This window comes from Trachinotus anak, unplaced genomic scaffold (assembly GCF_046630095.1).
Source record: "Trachinotus anak isolate AG129_WGS33_773 ecotype Australia unplaced genomic scaffold, CSIRO_AGI_Tana_v1 ptg000021l, whole genome shotgun sequence".
Classification (NCBI taxonomy): Eukaryota; Metazoa; Chordata; class Actinopteri; order Carangiformes; family Carangidae; genus Trachinotus; species Trachinotus anak.
In genome coordinates, this window is record NW_027273872.1 from 14051199 (window position 1) to 14070361 (window position 19163).

General features: G+C 39.8%; 2 protein-coding genes and 1 non-coding gene across 5 annotated transcripts; 2 read left to right on the top strand and 1 right to left on the bottom strand.

Moving 5' to 3' along the window:
- Positions 1–216: 216 nt before the first annotated feature.
- Positions 217–7910, bottom strand: LOC139605851 (zinc finger CCHC domain-containing protein 7-like). 3 transcript variants are annotated; one of them, XM_071457699.1, is made up of 9 exons: positions 7687–7910; positions 7154–7525; positions 6034–6086; positions 5547–5642; positions 4794–4964; positions 4512–4547; positions 4181–4285; positions 2791–2911; positions 217–1216 (listed from the first exon to the last, which is right to left on the bottom strand). In XM_071457699.1, the coding sequence occupies exons 2-9, from the start codon at positions 7509–7511 to the stop codon at positions 708–710; spliced, it is 1449 nt and encodes a 482-aa protein (XP_071313800.1). In that variant the 5' UTR covers positions 7512–7525; positions 7687–7910; the 3' UTR covers positions 217–707. The 3 variants fall into 3 exon arrangements, with proteins under 3 accessions (XP_071313800.1, XP_071313801.1, XP_071313799.1); XM_071457700.1 differs by having other exon boundaries at positions 7786–7904; XM_071457698.1 differs by having other exon boundaries at positions 7154–7910.
- A 1627-nt stretch (positions 7911–9537) lies between these two features.
- On the top strand, positions 9538–9609 carry trnaw-cca (transfer RNA tryptophan (anticodon CCA)). Its single transcript has one exon. It is a non-coding gene; the product is annotated as a tRNA-Trp (tRNA).
- Positions 9610–10486: 877 nt separating this feature from the next.
- LOC139605864 (paired box protein Pax-5-like) lies at positions 10487–15124 on the top strand. Its single transcript, XM_071457714.1, has 7 exons — positions 10487–10866; positions 10972–11155; positions 12653–12850; positions 12936–12976; positions 13044–13142; positions 14695–14838; positions 14926–15124. The coding sequence occupies exons 1-6, from the start codon at positions 10824–10826 to the stop codon at positions 14826–14828; spliced, it is 699 nt and encodes a 232-aa protein (XP_071313815.1). The 5' UTR covers positions 10487–10823; the 3' UTR covers positions 14829–14838; positions 14926–15124.
- The last annotated feature ends 4039 nt before the right edge of the window (positions 15125–19163 follow it).

A 19163-nucleotide genomic window follows, 5' to 3' on the forward strand; every position in this document is an offset into this window, starting at 1 on the left:
TCAGAGTTGACTGCTTTGGTCTGGCAAACCCCGGGCAGCTGCTCAGCTCATTAATAATTCAGCAGCTTCATAGCAGAGATACTATAAGACAGCGCTTTGAAAAACACTGACCTCCTACATTCACTCACGTTTGAAGCCTCCAATGCACTACATAGACCTAACCCCCTTTTCTAGTTTGTTTTCACGTAGCAAACGTCTCATAATAATCATTTAGCTTTGAACACACATTATAGACGAGGTTATCTAGAAATGCACGTTTATTGTCCTTGTCTTTTCAATATAAATCCTTTACAAATGTCAGCCAAAGGTCAGAATGACCTGATTTCAAGTATTTAAGTGACAGAAAATTATGTTGCTATAAACCTAGCACTATATTTAGGGAAATAACAAACCACTCACACACATCATATAAATGAGCCAAAAAGCAGGTATAGTGTGTAGAAATATACTTCAAAATACTGTATGTTGAAAATTTGGCCCCACCAGTATAATAGTAGTAGAGGCACTTACAGGAAAACAGTAGAAATACAAAGTAAATTCATATCAGTTACAGTATCTGTACATGCTATTCTGCAGTACCTTGTATTCACAATAAATAAATGAAAGACCATGAGATACAAAATAATTTTCATTATCCAGTTGGAATTTTCACTATTCAAAAGTAAAGAATAAAAAAAAACAAACAAACAAACAAAAAAACAATCACACTATCGTCTTCTGTGGCGTACTCTTTGTTTTGGGGAGAGAAGGTTTTCACTTCTTTTGTCTATGTCGCCGTGAGGATACAAATCCCCATGTTTTATCCCTCCTCTCTTCTTCCACCTCTCTGCCTCTCTGCTCTTCCTGCTCCTTCTGCTACCTGCCTCCTCCTTCTTCTTCTTCTTCTTCTTCTTCTGTGGAGAGGGTGTGGACTGCCAGTGACAATGGAGGGGGGACTTGAGGGAGTCTGCGTGGCGTGCTTCGTCATCAGAGTTACCCTGTGACCTCCCCAGTAGCCCTCCTTCTCGTCTGGCTTGAGCCTCTCTCCTTAGTCTCTTCATCTCCTGTCTCTCTCTGCGCCTCTCTGGCCATGTCTTCCTCCTGCCAGCTCGCCTACATGTCTCCTGCTTTGTTCTGCTCCTCCCCTGGATTGGCTGATTCTCCTCGCCACTCTCCCGCGTTTGATCAGACAAGTGCTGCTGGTCTGAAGTACCCATGGATCCAGCACTCACAAGCCCTGAAAACACAGGCAACAATGATAAAGAAGATTTCCCTGATAGTCAGCGTGAGCCTGTATAGAAGCTGTTGTTTGTGTTGAGGTTGCACTAATCAATATTTTTATATTAACGAGGGATCAAATGTAATGTGAAAGGGGCTGCTCGCTGAGACAAACCCACAGAGAATTATCAACCATCTCTGCAGCTCTCCTTAGCTCTACAGAGCATTTCAGCATCTTTCAGTTTATTGTGTCCGTTTCATGGTCCTCAGCTTCACTCTTTTGATTCACATTCACCACCCTCACCAACCCTGTTCTGAACCACGGTGGGCTGATAAACCCACCTGCTCAGCACCAAGCAACAGACAGAGAAAGTCAGTGACCAGCTGGTGAACATAATGGTACATTTAGCAGCTAAAAAGCCAGACATTTCCCTCAAGAGTTGTTGGATATCAAAGCTAAAAGAGCTAAAAGAGACTGAATGTTTGTTTACATTTGTTGAGTGACTCCAAATCAATGCTAATATTGCTCTCTGCTTACATCAGTTAAATGTAAACAGGTAACCATTTGATAACACACTCACCAACAGCCATATAAGGTGATAACATGTCAATGTTGTGTTTACAACTTGTTCTGCTGACCCCTTAGCGGCAAAAAAAAAAAAAAATACTGATTATAATCTTAATTTGACATCCGCTGAAATATATCATTTTTGTTGACCTCCAGTGTTTTTACTCCTCACCTTGGTGTGGTGATGTTCAGGACATTGTGATGTCACAATGTTGGGTGTGGTTCAACAAAGCAGAGGTGAAAAAGGTTTGACACTTTCAACCACAGAGGGCAGTAAAACACTGTCTTTAAACCTGGTGTTAAATTACTTCTAAAACCAATTTCAGAACCGGTGCAACAGTTTAAATCTTGCCCAACACGAGAAATAAAGATGAGATGACTGGTCACTTTACCATCCTGCTTTTAGCAATGCACACTGGGACAGAGCTAGATGTCACACACTCACCAGAGAGGGATCACGATAATTACCATAATTACAGTAATTACCATTTAGAAAAGAAGAAAAAGTTCTTTCATCTGCTAGAAAAAAAATTGCTTGGCTTTTGTCATAAAGGAGTTCATTTGACACAAGAGCCAATCTGTGTAAAATGCTAACAATGAATAAGCTAATAAAGGCTGCAAAGCTGTTGGTTGTGTTTTTTCAATCAGATAAGATTAAGTCCAAACCCCATCCCCTTCAAAAAGATCAAAGATCACAGGTAAAAACATACTATTTTATGCAAACATCTACATCGATGTTTATACAAATAGGGAAGATTGTAGCTGACTCCTCCCACCCTGGACACAAACTCTTTGAGACACTCCCCTCTGGCAGGAGGCTGCGGTCCTTCAGGACCAAAACCTCTCGCCACAAAAATAGCTTCTTCCCATCTGCTATTAGCCTCATCAACAAGGCTAGAGAGCCCCACTGTTGCTGATCAATTGCACCAATCACCAGAAAAAATTCCTTGTATGTGAAAACATACTTGGCAATAAAACTGATTCTGATTCTGATTCTGATTCTGATACAATAAATGTTTTGTCACCTTTGGCCTTTTTTCCATGCATCCTGGTACAACACTGGAGGATGTCATTGATGGTGTCATAGTGGCAAACATAAGGCAGGGAAGGAAAAGTCCCACTGACCATCCTCCTCTTAGTGCACTCCTGACGCGGACAGAGAGAGAGAGAGAGAGAGAGACTCAGGTAAGGAGGTAAGGAATAAGAGAAAAGCTAAAAGACAGATGCAGGATGGTGGGGGAATAAACAAGGTAATTGAGGGGGAGAGAAGAGAGGGTCGATGCAATTGAAAATGAGGAAGTAATGGGATCAAAGGAGGACAGATATAGTGACATCTGGTCCAAAACAAAGCGCAGGGGGGTGGGGGTGGGGTATGTTGGACAGAGGTATAAAGAGGGGAAGGGAAAAAAAAACAAAACAAAACACAGAGACCTCAGCACATTCAAAACCCTACAGCTCAGCTATTAACCAGAACCAAGAGAAGATAGCACATTAGTCCCATTTCAGCTGCCCTGCACTGGCCCCTGGTACATTTAGAATTGAATTTAAGGTCCTCCTCCCTACAGACAAAGCTCTTGATTGGCTAGGACCAAGCTACTTCGCTAACTCCCTGATAAACTATATAACTCCAAGAACATTGCAATCATCTACTGCTGGTTTATTGAAGGTTCCTAGCAACAGTCGTTGTCAACTACAATCCAAAGCTATGGAACGCACTCTGTTGATATCAGAGAAGCCAGTTCACTAAGTACTTTTAAAAATAAGCTAAAACTTATCTCTCCACTTAGCTTTTAACAAGCTAATTTGGCACTTTGCTCTGCACTTCTTTTAAAATGCTGTTAGAAGTATAGAGGTACAGAGGAAAAAGACGAGTGTGTGTCTGTGTTACCCCCCCAGCACCACAGAAAAAGGTAGTGACTTCTAGGGCAACTTCAGGTTGTACCCGGCACAAATAAAATGCACAGTGAGATTGCACCTGTAGGGAAAATGTTCTGGGGCAGCTGAAAGAGGCTGACCTCAGTGTAATCAAAACCTGTGGTGCATTTTGTCCATTGGGAAAAGAGGTTCTGTTGTGCTGTTTGCCTCCGAGCTGAGGCGCTACTTAATGGAAGAGTGTACAAAGAAAAGTTTTTCATCTAAAAGAGAAAGTTTTTTTATTTGATTTTATGCATTCTCTGTAACCTATTTTTAACTTTATATATTTATATTTTTTTGTATTTCTGTTATTTTTTCATTATTATTCCATCTCATTCTACATTAATGTTTTTGACATTTAATGTTAATTTGATGTCTCTTCATGTGAAACACTTGTTGCATGTGATTCTTTGTTGTAAAGCACATCGAGCTGCATTTCTTGGATGAAATGTGCTATACAAATAAAGTTTTTTTTATAATTTTCATTATTTCAGCACTTACATAGCCATAATGTCCCCTCTTAGAGCAGTTGTAGCAATGAGCAAGGCATCGCTTATGTTTGATCCTGTGGACCGTCCGTGGCCTGAGTGGAACCTCTAACCGGATCTGGAAAAAAAGGTCAAACAATTGAACACATTTGAACATGGACAAAGGACATTAGTCACCACAGAAATCTATTTAAAGAATTTAATTTTCTAGTTTGGAGCAAAAACACCAAAAACAAAAAATTAATAGTGTTTCTACAGTGAGCCAGAAAAACCTTTTGTTGTTTAGAAGCTTGATTATTAAAGAGGTTGAGATGAGAAAGTGTAAAGTCAAATCTTCAACTCACCGTCAAATGGTATTGTCTCCATGTATCAGGGCAGGCCTGAGGAAAACCCAGGAAACAGAGGAGAATACTACACTTTTGAGCAAGAATACAGAAAAAAGTGCACTGTGGACGAGGAACCGTTTGCTGAGATCAAACAACACTTTACAAATGGGGCCCACACACACCCGAGGCTAAAAAAGTAGTTTGTCAACACACAACTGACAAATACTTTCAATGTTTCCTCCAACACGGCAACAAAAACACTTAAAGGGGCAAGACCTGGGGACTAAAGGACAAACTCACATCAGAGAGGTGTCCTGTCATCCCACAACGCTGGCAGTGTTGGTTCCATACTGGGGGCTTTTCACACGGCCTGAGACCATGAGAAGGAAGGCTACAGCTGGGGCAGGGCCGGCTCGGACAGTCCCTCTGGATGTGGCCTTTGACCCCACAAAGGATGCAGGTGGGACATTTCTGTAGGTACAGAGACAAAAAAGATTTTTAACAAGGAATTTAAGATGGGTGTTATGAATTTCAATCATCACTCAGCCTCCGCAGGTGATCATGGAATTAAAATACAGATGTCTCTACACAACTTATGGAAGCATGCAAGGAAAAACTGAGTAACAACGCAAAAGGTGAAGTGCAGATTTACTGGCTGTGTCACATCAGCAAGGTTCTCCAGCAACACCGCACAGCTGCCGTTGCACGACAATTACAAACAGCTGGATGAGTACGGTGCCCATACTACTAAGGGTATCATACATATATGTAAACCTTCATTGCAGTGATATCTCAATCAAAATTACTAAATCTCACAAAAATTCATTTTTAGCACTCATATAGAAACAGATTACTGTGTAGATTTTGATTTAGAAAATAGTAAAACAATCACCAAAATACACCAACGCAATGTTTTACTGCAACGTTACGCCAGAAGTCTCAAGAGCTGGGTAGATATGTTAAGCCAACTATTTTATATGCTCACTTCCTACTTCCTGACAGTGTAAAAGTATATTTTGTGTATGTAAGAGAAAGGGGTACGTGTTCCTTTACCTTTTGGTAGTAGCAGCTTTTGGCAAGGTGTCCCGTCCTGTTGCACATGTGACAGATCAGAGAACGACCAGTCACAAAATATCGGCTGGACAGAGACTGACCAGCATCACACCAGATAATAGAAGACAAAGAAATAAAGGTCAATATTAAAAAATACTGAGTTCATACTGCAATATTAGACTAAAGCCAACCATAAATACAATAAGTATTTTTTCTTCTGCAAAATGTCTTTACAATAAATCTCAGTAAATGTAAATAGGTTTTTTTTGTTCCAGTATTGTAGTAAAAGGCTTAGGCATGTATCTGTAAAATTTATTTTTTGTATTTTTGTATTTAATAATATAAATAAATAGTAGAAAAAAATACTCACTACGACTCAACAGATACTTAAAGAGCCAGGGGTCTGAATAATGACAGCAGACACATTTCCCTGAATAAATGAGCTCTCCTGTTGTATTTCTTAAAACTGATAGATATCAAAACCTACCTTGTCTTTCTCTGATACGGCCCAGACATCGTTAACTGACTTCACCTTTGGATCTGTCAAGGAGAGATTGGCCATGAAGAACATTAATTTATGCAGATATAAATGTCCACAATGAAAGCCATAATTTAGTGGCTTTCACAGGTAGGAAGGATACTTCTTGAACTGCAACACACATTTTCAAAAACAGCCCATACAAACAGGACAGATCACGAGTTTTACTGAACCTAGTGAATGTAGTCTTTCCCAGGTATTCTGACTTGTAAAAGCTCAGGGATTTGAAACTTGGTGTGAGGAAAACCCTAAAATCTTTCTGCTCCAGTGGAGCTTCTGGCTGACAAAACAAGATGAGGTGGGGGTGCAGGGCCGCTCCCTGGTATGAATATGAGTATGTTCCATAGATTTCCATAAATCTCTGTTATTCAATAGACAGGGTAACTCTCTGAGCAGATAACTCTGCTGCACTATCTAAGAAATATTACTGCCCGTGGAGTTATCCATTATGCTGAAAGGAAGTTTTTTTTCTCAATGGAAAAACAAATTATTCTAAAAGTTGTCCAGATACTTTGATAAAAACTTTACTTCAACTGAAAGTCCCTAAGTGGCAACAGCAATGTGGCCTGTTTTCTTTGTAAGACATTAATTATCAACTTGTGTTTTTGATAATTGGAGATATGTGTGTTAATAGTTTCAATAAGTTTGCAATCCAGAGTTGTTTTTCCACAATAATATCACAAATATTAAAATTCTTAATCCTTATTAAAAGGACACAACCCTAGCAGTGAAATTCTTATACAACAAACCAAAATCAGAGGAAAAGCCACACAATTGTAGCCTATACACTGTAACTCTAACATACACTGGTTTGAGCCTGAAGGTTTTCATGTCTGATTCTTGTATAGTTATTTTTCTGGTCGTTGCATGAAGATATAATCCTTCAGCCCATGTAGCTGGAAGCTTTTGGACATATCTCCTTGGATTTCACTCAGTTTCACTTGTTTTTCCTTCTGGTAAACATTTCAAGAAACCCACAATGAAATTTAATCACTAAATATATATACATATATATGTTTTGGCACTAGCAGCGGGAATATTCAAACGGGATGACAGAAACCACGTTAACCTTCATCTCCAGAGTCATCCTCAGAGCTGCTCCAGTAACCGAGGTTCAACTGGATGCTTGAGTCTCCCACTTGCTCCTCTCCTCCAAGGATCATCCACTCCTCGACGGGCTGCTCACTGTCCTCCTCCTCGGCTGTACTGGAAGCCGGGCTCGGGCTACTGCTCCCCAGCGGAGCCCGCCCAGAGGTGAAGGCCAAGAGAAGCGGGGGAGAGCTTTCCCGGCTGAGCCTTTTACAGCTGCTCTGATATTTCCGGCCACTTAACTCGATCACTCCTTCACCGTCTGAACTATAGGTGTCCTCAATAAAGACAGCCGCCTCACCATCATCATCCTCTTCGTTTTCCTTGGTGTAGTTCATAGCACAAACTGCGACTGAACAGCGCCACACAACGTCAAACAGCGGTGCCTCAATTACTTCAACTAATTGGTCGAAATAAAATCGCGTTTCTTTTTTTAATTCTATCTTTTGGATGTAAACATGCAAAACGTCCTCACACGTAGGTTAGCGTTGGGCTAACCAGCTCTGTGCTTACGTTAATCTGCTCCGCACTACCGGAAAGTATTAATGTGGCCAAATTAGCGAACACAACCGAGTGAAAAGATGTCTATAATGGCCTTTTTTGGATGTTTACCGTTTTTAGTTCACTATATCTCGGATACGACTTAACGTAAAACCGCATTAATACATGTTTCCCTCCATACAAGCGAGTGGACCGTCGCTTCCACGCTTGTTTACCCGGCGTTTCCGGAGAATGTTGGACAACCAAAACTGTACCCAGAGTTTGGCCGTAAGTGCCGTTCCCTGTGTGCAAACAGTGTGATTTAGCAGACATGAGGTGATGTTAAATGACTGACGTGAATAACAGAAACAATATAAGTGGTGGCTTTAAAAAAATATTCCCATAGCATCGACTTTAAATCACTCTACAAAGGTATTTGGGTACCGGCTGCTAAGGCACCATTTATAAACGGTTTATATGTGGTTGCCTAATTAATTAGTTTATTAATGCGTATTAAATCATTTACTAATTCTTCATAGATCAGTTAATAAGAGAAACTTTTGGGTTGCTCCAGCAGGACACTTTGCTTTTTTTTTTTATCAGGGATTCCTCTTCAGTGGACTGAAAACTTATCCTCTGGGGCTGCAGGATATCTTTAAAATGCACAGTAGGTGTCAGTGAGAGCAGTCATGGCTGTCAGATGGAAACTGGATGGATGCCATGATTAATTTTCTCCACCATGCCTTAGGTTCACTTTTGGATCGTTTACAGATAGATCACATAAGACTCTTTCAGTGTATGAAGCATTTTGAGACCTACTGATCTCAGACCGTATCATCCCAAATACCAAAACTGAATCCAGAAAAGCAAGTTTTTCAGTGATTACTCATACTCATACTCATTTGTTATGACTATGCTATATTCTGTATTGACGGTACAGTAGCAAAAAGCACATCCAGAGGACAAAGCTGTAAAAATTGGATTTTTAACAAATGAACTAGTGAAATTGTCAGGAGTAAAAAAAATCTTTTGTCTTGGCAGTTTTTTAGAAAAGGAATTTAGGTTTTCTGTATTTACTACATAGAAAGTTTTTAAATTTCAAGCTGTTAAATATTCTCTGCTGAAAGACACCTCTTAAAGCTAATACGTGGAGTGTGGTTTGTGATGAGGAGGGCGGCACCTCAGTCAGGTCATAGATCCTCTGTTGAGTCTTTGTCTTTCTTCTTTTTCTTCGTCCGAGGAAGAGCTCCTCAGGGTGACGGATCTCAGTATAGGTAACAGAGAGGAAATGATGTAAATTGAATTTGCTTTATTAGACAGACAGAGTGAGTCTCAGTTGTAATACTGACAGAAATATTAAATAAACATTTAGAGAAGGGTCAGTTATGGGAATGAGGCAGTTGAACATCCACTGGACCCTTCAGTAATGATAAATAAACTCTGAGGTGCAATTGTAGCACATCTGACTCCAGATCAGTAGGTTGTGTTCAAATCACATCAAGGTCATTATATCTGCTCCAAGCAGGACAGCAAACCCCTGTCTTTTAACTATTGCCCTTCCCACTATTTTAAACGACTGTACATGTGTAAAGACCTAAGATACAATGGTTATTGTAGCCGGACAACAAATATATATGTACTGAATCTGAGAAATTAAATTAACTCAGTTGGTTCTCAGGAGCCTGACAAGGGCAATGTGTAGTGATAACAGGAGAGTTACAATATATAAAGATTTTTTAGAAAAAATAAATAAATTAATTAAATTAAAAAAAAAAACAAAAACAAAAACATATGTGTGTGTGTGTGTGTGTGTGTGTGTGTGTGTGTGTGTGTGTGTGTGTGTGTGTGTGAATATGTGGTCTATATGTGTACTTCCTGCTATCCGACTCTGTGGCGCAACGGTAGCGCGTCTGACTCCAGATCAGAAGGTTGCGTGTTCAAATCACGTCAGGGTCAAATTTTATGTTTGATTATGAAGAGACACTCAGTGAGTTTCAGCCGCTGCATTATGCCTGAAATATCCGTACAGACTAGTTATTGAATAATACAAGCAGAATAGGTACCCTTACCATTTTTCACACTTCCCTTTATACAGGTAGGGTGATGTACTTAAATAGCTGATGCTATTTAGTTAAGGGCCTAAAACTGGATTTGCAATAATGTTTTCAAGGTCTGAGCTGATTCATGAACCTCTTACTTTAGAAAATTATATTTTTAAATCAAGGAGATCTCAGTCTGTAGTTACAGTAAAGACACTTTTGCATCAGTGTGCCCTGTTTATATCAAATGTCTTTTCTAAAAACATGGGCGGGTGTTTCTATTCAGTAATAACGCCGTTATAAATGTTGATAAACCATTAATAAGTACTGAGGGTTTTGCCTTTTCATGTCTGCAAGTCATCAAGTCATCATGTATGCAGTTATGAATGTTAGAAGGGCATTAATAAACGGTGATGGGTTTCTCAGTTTCTGTTGAGCCATTAGCAAACACTGGACAGTCACCTGCAATCACAAACGTTAATAAGTCATTAATAAAAGGTTCTGTAGTTATACATGTTAATAAGCTGTTCATAAATGCATTTTCAGGACCTTAAACCTAATTTTTAGATTCACAATATTTAAAATTTTCAAGAGTCAACAATAATTAAATTGATTTGGTGATCCATTGCTCCACCCTGATTTGATTCCAAGTAGTATAAGGGGAATATTTTGAAACAGTAGGCTTTAATACTGGTCATTCATAAGGATACTAACCCATCTTATGACACATTTCACGGTTTTGACCATCATGTTGGAAAACAAAACGCATGAAAAATACAATTGTTGTATAATTTTTTTGAGACTGTTGTGTGTGAGGGGCTGCTCAGGGTAACTTGACTCATGACTTCCATGTGTCTGAAATCCTGGCTGCAGCGCTTTTCACTGCAAAAACAGCAAAAGGAAAAGTGTTCGCGTGCGCTGGTGCCTGAGTGTCCAATCAAACGAGAGCAGCTCTCAGGTTGTTGTCCGACCTGTCCCTCAGCGGTCCCTCACACGCAGGGGCCAGGATCTCAGCTGCGCACCTGATCAGAAAATCCGTTTCTTCTCGGTTTTATGTTTGACTGAAAATGTTCCTTCCTCCAGAACGACTCCACTGAAGTTCAGCGGCTCCTCCGGAGACATCGGTGTGTGATGGAGGTGCGCCGCGGACAGGTGCCGCTCTCCGCGCCGCGCCGTGAGTACCGACCTGCAGCCCTCACCTGAGCCTCACCTGAGCCTCACCTGAGCCTGCACGCTCATTCCCGCTGTGATAAAACCTCCGTGTGTCTCCGCTGCCCAGGACCCGGCGGGGTGGACCAGCCCGGGGGGGTGAACCAGCTCGGCGGGGTCTTCATTAACGGGCGCCCGCTGCCGCACGTGGTGAGGCGGCACATCGTGGAGCTCGCGCAGCTCGGCGCGCGCCCGTGTGAGATTTCCCGCCACCTGCGCGTCAGTCACGGCTGCGTCAGCAAGATACTGGCCAGGTAAACCCATTCACTATTTATTATTAATAAATAAATTAACCATTATAATAACCCATTCACTATTTATTATTGATAAATAAATTAACCATTATAATAACCCATCCACTATTTATCTATCTATTTATTTATCCGTTTTATGGATAGGAGTTATCTGGCAGAGCAGGTGTAGGCTATAGAGCAGGGTTAGGGTTATAGAGCACAGCACCATTTAAAACAAGGTCACAGGTGAAAACTAATCTAAATCTTCAAATGTTTGTAGGTCATTCTGAAATGAATGGGAGTGGCCTATTTTAAAACGGCCCACTTCGTGAAGATGTGTCAATGCTTAATATTTGACTGTGTGAATTAATCCCAGTCATATTTGAGATATATTAGCGGCATCGGTCGCACAAGGTGTTGGAAACGTTCCTGTGAGATTGTGCTCCATGATTGCATCGCATCATTTCTGCAGATATGTCAGCTGCCCATCCATGCTGCCCAACTCCACTGTACCGCATCCCAAAGGTGTTCTACTGGATTCAGATCCGGTGACAGGTGACATTAGAAGATGGCAAACTGTCGCCATAAAGGGATGTTCAACCCAAACAATGATTTATTGATATTAAGGGGCCCGAAGTGCCATTAAAACATCCCCCACACCATCACACCAGCAGCAGCCTGGCCTGTTGGCATTAGGCGGGTTGGGTCGTTTCCATCTGCAGCGCTGCCGCTCACTTGGTGTTTCTTTGTTTTTCTCATAGTCTAGAGACTGTTGTGTGTGAGAATCCCGAGAGATCAACAGTTTCATAAATATTCAGACTATCAACAAGTGCTCAGTAAATGTATATAAATATATATGTGGTAATCCCAGGTTCACTATTCAGAATTTTTTTTCTTTTTTCATATGAACTGATCCCAGGATGATGTGGTTTTCTTTGAATCTGCAGTAGATTCTTGTGCTCTTTTTTATGTTTTCGGGTTGTCCGTCCATCCTATTCTCGTGGACACAATATCTTAGTAACACCTTGAATGAACTTCAAATTTGGCACAAACATTCACTTGGACTCAAGGATGACCTGATTAGATTTTGGTGGTCAAAGATCAAAGGTCAGGGTCATGGTGACCTTACAAAACGTGGTTTTGGCGTTGTGAAGGCAATATCTCTATAATGCCTGAAGGGAATTTTTTCAAATTTGATTAAAAAAAAAAGTTCACTTGGACCCAAGGACAAACGGATTAGGTTTTGGTGGTTAAAGGTCAAAGGTCAAGGCCACGGTGACCTCACAAAACACTTTTTAGCCATTACTAAAGACTTCACAGCAGTTATGACAAAATGTCACACAAATGGTTAATATTTTATATGACTCTGGATAAACAGGGATGTAATCTGAACTGGTCCGAGTGGTGGAAGCATATAACTGTGAGGCGGCAATTCTAGTCTCACTTGATTCTAATTTATATACGTATATACTTTTCAGTTTTAACCTCTCCTGACAGATATCAGCATTGTTTATTCAGGTACAATGAGACAGGGAGCATCAGACCAGGAGTGATTGGAGGCTCTAAGCCCAAAGTGGCCACTCCAAAAGTTGTGCAAATGATCCTCTATCTGAAACACACCAACCCCACCATGTTCGCCTGGGAGATCAGAGACAGGCTGACGCTTGAGCGAGTGTGTGACCATGACAGCGTGCCCAGCATCAGCTCCATCAACAGGTAAAGAGGATCACATGTGTATGTGTGTGCTTGACAACATAGATCATTAAAATGAGGGTTGAGTGATTTCCCTCTGTCTTCACAGGATCATTCGAAGCAAAGTCCAGCCTGAGTCTTGTGAAGTTGGTAAGTTTTTATCCTCCTTCTCTCTCTTGATCTGCCTGCCTCTTTGACTCTAATGTTTCCCCTGCAGTGTCATCAGCATCATCTGTTGTCATGGAAACACCCCAGTCCACCTATTCCATCAGGGGGATTCTGGGAATCCGAAGATGCAGCAGCAAATATAAAACAGGTAATAAAATCTGTGAGCGTGGTTGGTGTATGAACTGTATATAAATATATGTGATTCTGTTTGATAGGCCTTTTTCATGGAAGACATTTTGACATGTCACAGTGGGGAATCACTAGATTGAACTGTATTCGGTTGCCTCAGTCTCAGGGTGCTGTATTGCTGTATTGCTGTATTGCATGCTGACTCACTGTGACACAGTCATGACTGGAACACTTGAATAGAACGGAGCCATTATTCATGTAGTTACACCTGTGTTTTTCCTATGAAAAGTCAAAATGACTGCTGTGAAAAGGTCTATTCATTATCGAAACTCTAGCTTTCAGTGAAAATGTTTTCTTTTTGGTTAAACAGATCTTTCCATTAACTTAAAAACAGTCAATTTTTTCTGTTAATTGCCAAATACCAACACTTTACAGGACATATGTATAGGTTTTCTTCCTGTTTTGGCATTTGGGATAAAAAATTTAAAAAAATTAATGCACTTTATTATGAACTAACTACAACTACTGCCACTTGCAAAGTTGAAAACCTAGCAAAGAGAAACATTTTTTTCCCATTTTAAAACTTTATCCTCTATTTTATTATATTTAATTTTCCAAGATGTCTTTACGTTGTTGATAAATTTGGTTAATTTTTTTTTTTTTTTGTATGATTTACTGTAGAACAATAGTGCAATTCAACACTCAAAAATCAAGCAAATTTGTTCTATGTACTGAGTGAAATATGATTAATTTACACACAATTAAAGGTTTATTAGAGCAGACTTCAAGGGGTCAAATGAAATGCACTTTCAGACACTTCACAGTAACTTCACAGGTTAGCTGATGTTTCTTCCTTCATTTTAAAAAGTGATTAAATTCAATGTTTAGTCACACAATCTTTCTTTATTTCAGACAACCTATGGGTAAAGTCAGTGATTCAACATGGTTTTCAGAAATTCTGTAGAAATGAAATTCTCATGGCAAAAGAAAATCATCTAACTCATATCAAGTAAATGACTCTAATACAATAGCATTAATGTAATAAGTTGTTTCAAATTGTAAAAAAAGAAATTACCTTTGTCCACTGGTTCTTCTTCTCTGTTTTATTAACAAAATGTAAGCTCCCACACTAAATGAAACATCTCATGAAGATGCATGTAGCTTCAGAGCAGACAAAGAGATTACTGTACCAGACCACAGAGACTCAGACTGATGAGTAAAGCCTGCGGTCTTGTGTTAATATGAATCTGAATGAAACAGCCTCTGCAGCAGGAGATCCACCTCACCACCCCAGGCTTCTGTCCTCTCAACCAGCAGGCCCTCTGCTCCTCCCTCCCTCCCCCTCACCTCTGCCTCTCATTACAGGCCTGCTTACACCTCCACTCCTCCATCACTGAAACCATTAGAGCAGGAGATCAAACAGATAAATACGCACAAATACACTTGGGAATACACACACATGCATGCATTTTATCATTCTTCTAATTAGAACAAGTGAACATCACAGTAGGGGGAGTGAGGTACAAAGTGAAATAAAAGTGAACGTGGACTGAAGCTGTTTTGTTTTCCAGGCAGGGACATCTCCTGCAGCGTGTACCACGATCGGCCATGTTCCTGTAATGACGCCTGGGGACGGTCCGACCCCTGCCTGACCTCTGTCTCTAGCCTGACCTTTTACCCCATCCAGCCAGCTAATCATAATTGAGACCTGATGGGTCAGTCTGCATCAAAATATGATCACTTATGTCTGGTATGAGTTCAGATTGTATGTGTTTTCTCAATGGCTTTTCTCTCTTGTCTAGGGTCCCCATGTCATTACAGCTGAAGGGGCTCTAAAATACCCCAGAAGAAAGAATATCATCCATTTTTGTGCCAAAAACCAAACGATTTCACAACTGGATTGATTGAAATTTTATGTGTTATAAAATAGATGACATCATGATAGAAACCTACAGCACAATTTTCAAGTATGTCCAAATAAAACTGAAATGACATGACTCATTTTTTATGTCTTATTTACATAATGTGGCCTCAAAACATATGCTGTTATTTCAGAGGCTTAATGGAGCTTCATCAGTCCAACATATTAGCCCCCATCCCTGCCACCTCTGTGGCCATGTTCTACTCAGTCAGTGGTTAAGGTGGAGCATCATTAGGGGCCCTGTGATGGAGAACAGTGACTGTTTTTTCTCCTTAGTGTGCGTCTCCCTGGACTCCCCTCCAGGATGAGGGATTAAAGAAGTAGATGGGAGCTGCCAAAGGGACCGGCAGGGTCAAAGAAAGCAGCTGAGACAGAAAGTTTTGGCCAGCAGTGGGCATCAGTCTGCAGGGGGCATGTAGAGAACAGGTGCAAGGTGGCAAATGTTTTTACTGTGTATACATATATAACATAGCAACATATAAGCACATACCCACAAACAAGAATCTTTCATCTCACATCTGTACAACTACAACTACTTGTATCGGAGACCGTTAGGAATGAATACAAACTTGTGCTGTTTTCCAAAATCATATTTTTTTATTCAAATAACTTTTCACATTATGAGCCTCGGTGCTGAATACAACCAGCTCTACAGTTCAAAAATGTCGCATTAATTCAATTTTATTTGTAAAGCCCCAAATCTGACAGCTTTACAGTCTTTGCAACACAAGACACCTTCTATACTCTCAAATGTTGACAGGGAAAAAACCTAAAGGACAGACAGACCGGCAATAAGTCTAAAATATACAAAGCAGGCATAATTATCAAGTGTAGAATTACAGTATTGAGAGAGAGAATGACAATTAAGGGAATTAAATTGATAGGTTATCATTAGTAGTTAATGATTAAATAAAGTACAAACATCTCATATTAAGTGTAATAAGTTGGAGAGTCAGAGTGTTTAAGTGTTTTACTGTTTACAGACACAGCTGTGCTTTTCTTGCTATTATAGGTCAAAGTGTTTGCCATGAAAAAACAAGTATTACTGGTTTGAGGGGTCAGGGTCACAGCGTTGAGTATATTATATGAAACCACAGGTCTGTGTTGTAAGTGGTGTTTCTAGTTTTGTTTGAATTTATATGTCCCCTTTGTTTGATCACCACTGGTGAACTAGTAGACAACTAGCTGTAACTATAACTTTATAAACTCAGCGCTGGTTCAGCAGGAATACCAGAGGCAGAGCTGTTACTTTCAAGCTCCAACTCGTTAAGACAAAATAACTGACTCTGATTCACTTTTACAAACAACCAGGACGACCTGGCTGCTCAATATCCCAGTATGATTACTTATTTTTAGGCTTTAGTTTTGTGCAACCAATTCTCCAGTGGACATTATGAGACGAGCTGTTGTTGCCAGGAGGACAGTGACACAAGCGCAAAGCCAGACAAACCAAAAGGGAGCTCTTCTCTTTGGTTTCAACAGGGGCACCAACAGGGACCTGACATCAGGCTGTGTTCTGTGATATATCACGAGCTGGGTCTGCTGGTGCCTTAAAAAGTGAATAAATCTGAAAAGACCATTTAAAGTAAAAAATGTTTAAATCAGTGTCTTGTGTTCTCAGCTGCTCTCTCTCATCCTATAATCCAGGTCCCTGCTGCATGCTGTGCAGTGCAGCCTCCTGCAGATATTCATGATTGAGATTTTGTTTGAAAAATAAAATTGTTAAAACTATGTACATGATATAGTTAAAATAATGTTCAAATTAAGTGACTACAAAACATATAAGATGAACATTGATTATGAGGATAATAACATTGAGGGCAAACACCGTGTGGAATGCAGACAGACCGGCTTTTCTGTAACATTTTTAATTACCGAGCAAATGCTTCATGTGCTGGGTCACTCCTCCAAACAGGTGGACTTTGCAGCCCACAGGGACGGAAAGAGGACACATGGACATTTTGCTTCTGCACACAACATCTAAAAGTTAACTCACTGTCGACAATATTCTTTGGTAATTATTTTGTAAAATACTGACAAATGGCAGGCTGATATGATGGTTGATACAAGTTAAACATTAAAAGCTTTGAATGCAGTTGAAATAAAGCTGGGAAGCTAACATGTCTTCTCACCATTTTCCCTTCATTATAAATATATTATGACAAATATTACAAGAGAAAGAACATATAGATACAATGCTTAATGTGTAGCAGATGTTTATGTTTAATTTTTATTATTTAATTTTGAGTTAAATCAATTGGATAATCCCACCTTAATATTAATATTTTTGCTCAGATGCAGCGGTGAAGAGGCACAGCTCTGCCTCTGCAGGTCTCTAGGTAGTTTCACTGCCTTGTTGTCACAGCAGACAAACCTGCTCAGTCACTAGCGGACGGTCTACAGCAGTAACAATGTGCAGCCGCTGTCAAGCCCGCTGTCTCAGCTACATGAAGGGCTGTAGTGATAATGATGATGATGATGATGATAGTATTTGTCCAGAGGCTCGATCACCCAGCAGCTGTGATAGGTTCGTAGACTATCGCTGCCCAGCTGATGTTATCTGCATCTGCAGGAAGTGTGAGCAGGTGCCAGAGGGTTATTCCTGTTTGCATGGGTCACAGGTGAGCTGCAGTAAAAGGCTTTCTGCTGCTGTTATTATTACAATTACTAATTACTGCCAGTATTGACTACAGTATGCTTTATACAACTGTTTGTAGACCAATTATAGTATAATGGCTTGTGCTGGTGTTGTCGCAATAATAGACAATACACATTGGACAATACACATGTTATTATTCTTATCATTATTATCAGTACAGTAATCGGCCTTTTAATGGCGTGTGCTACCACTGGCACTATACTGCCCTTATTATATCTGTGCCATTACTAATATCTGATTAAACAATCATCATTACTGCGACTAACAGATTTGGATACTCCCTTTTAACCACTTTATATTATAACGTACTGTACACTGGTGGTTTAAGAAATTTAATTCAGAGGCAGTTTTCAATAATAATGATAATAAAAAACAGACCTTTTTTACACACATTAAAAACAAAAGTATAAATCTAAAAACAAATAAAGGCTCATTTAAAGTTTTAAAGACTGTTTTTAAACGTTTTACTGCATCATAAAGTATCCTCAGCAGTTTTGCATCTATAGTTGTATGTACAGGGTATGTGACAGAGAGAGAACAGTCAAAGCATGTAGAGAATATATAAAGAAAAAAGAAAAAACTGATTTATATTGATTTATTTCATCAGCCCTGACTTAAATCGATAGATCATGATTTATTAGGCTACACCCTGTAAACACATATTACATATACAGTTATTATGATGCAAAATTTACCATATCAGCATTAAATTAATCCTGACATGATTGAGCTGTGGTAATAAATGTACTGGGGAAAAAAAGAAAATAATGTACATTTCTTGGTATAAATACACTATAGGTAAACCCACAGAGACAGAAAGGGCCCGGAGAGAAATGGCTGCTGATGAGCTTTGTGCTGTTTCTCCTCCTGGCGTTCACTTTCCTCAGTAAGTCACAAAACTGACATGAGCATGTTCACTGATAAAATGATGTTTACGGCAGAATTTCCCTTTGTGGAGTATTTTATAGAATTACTCAGCATGCATGAAAATGGGTTCTGCAAGAAGTCACGAAAAATGCTCTTTAATTAGAAATATGAATTAATAGTGATGTTCCTCTGTGATATCGGTGTTTTCTCTGGATTGTTTGCTGGCTCCTAACATGGATTACAAATAATTGTTGCAATATACTGTATATCTAAAACAAGAAGTTGAGTGTTAAAAAAAACATTTTACCACAAAGACGTTTATGAGTCGTTTTGGCTTTTCCTTGTTATAGGGGGAACAGTTGCCAAGGAGGAGAGTGATGCCCAAGACTATGTGAGCTCATGCTAACTCAAACACTCTAAAACATTCACAACTTCCTGATACAAAACAAAAATAGTGATACTATCTCTCTCTCTCTCTCTCTCTTACAGGATGCTGATGTCTTTCTTCCATCCAAAGCATTGTGGTTGTTTAGCTTTCTGCTGTTTTGGACCATTTGGTTGCTCCTGCGCCTCCTCTACGTGTCCCTCTGGCT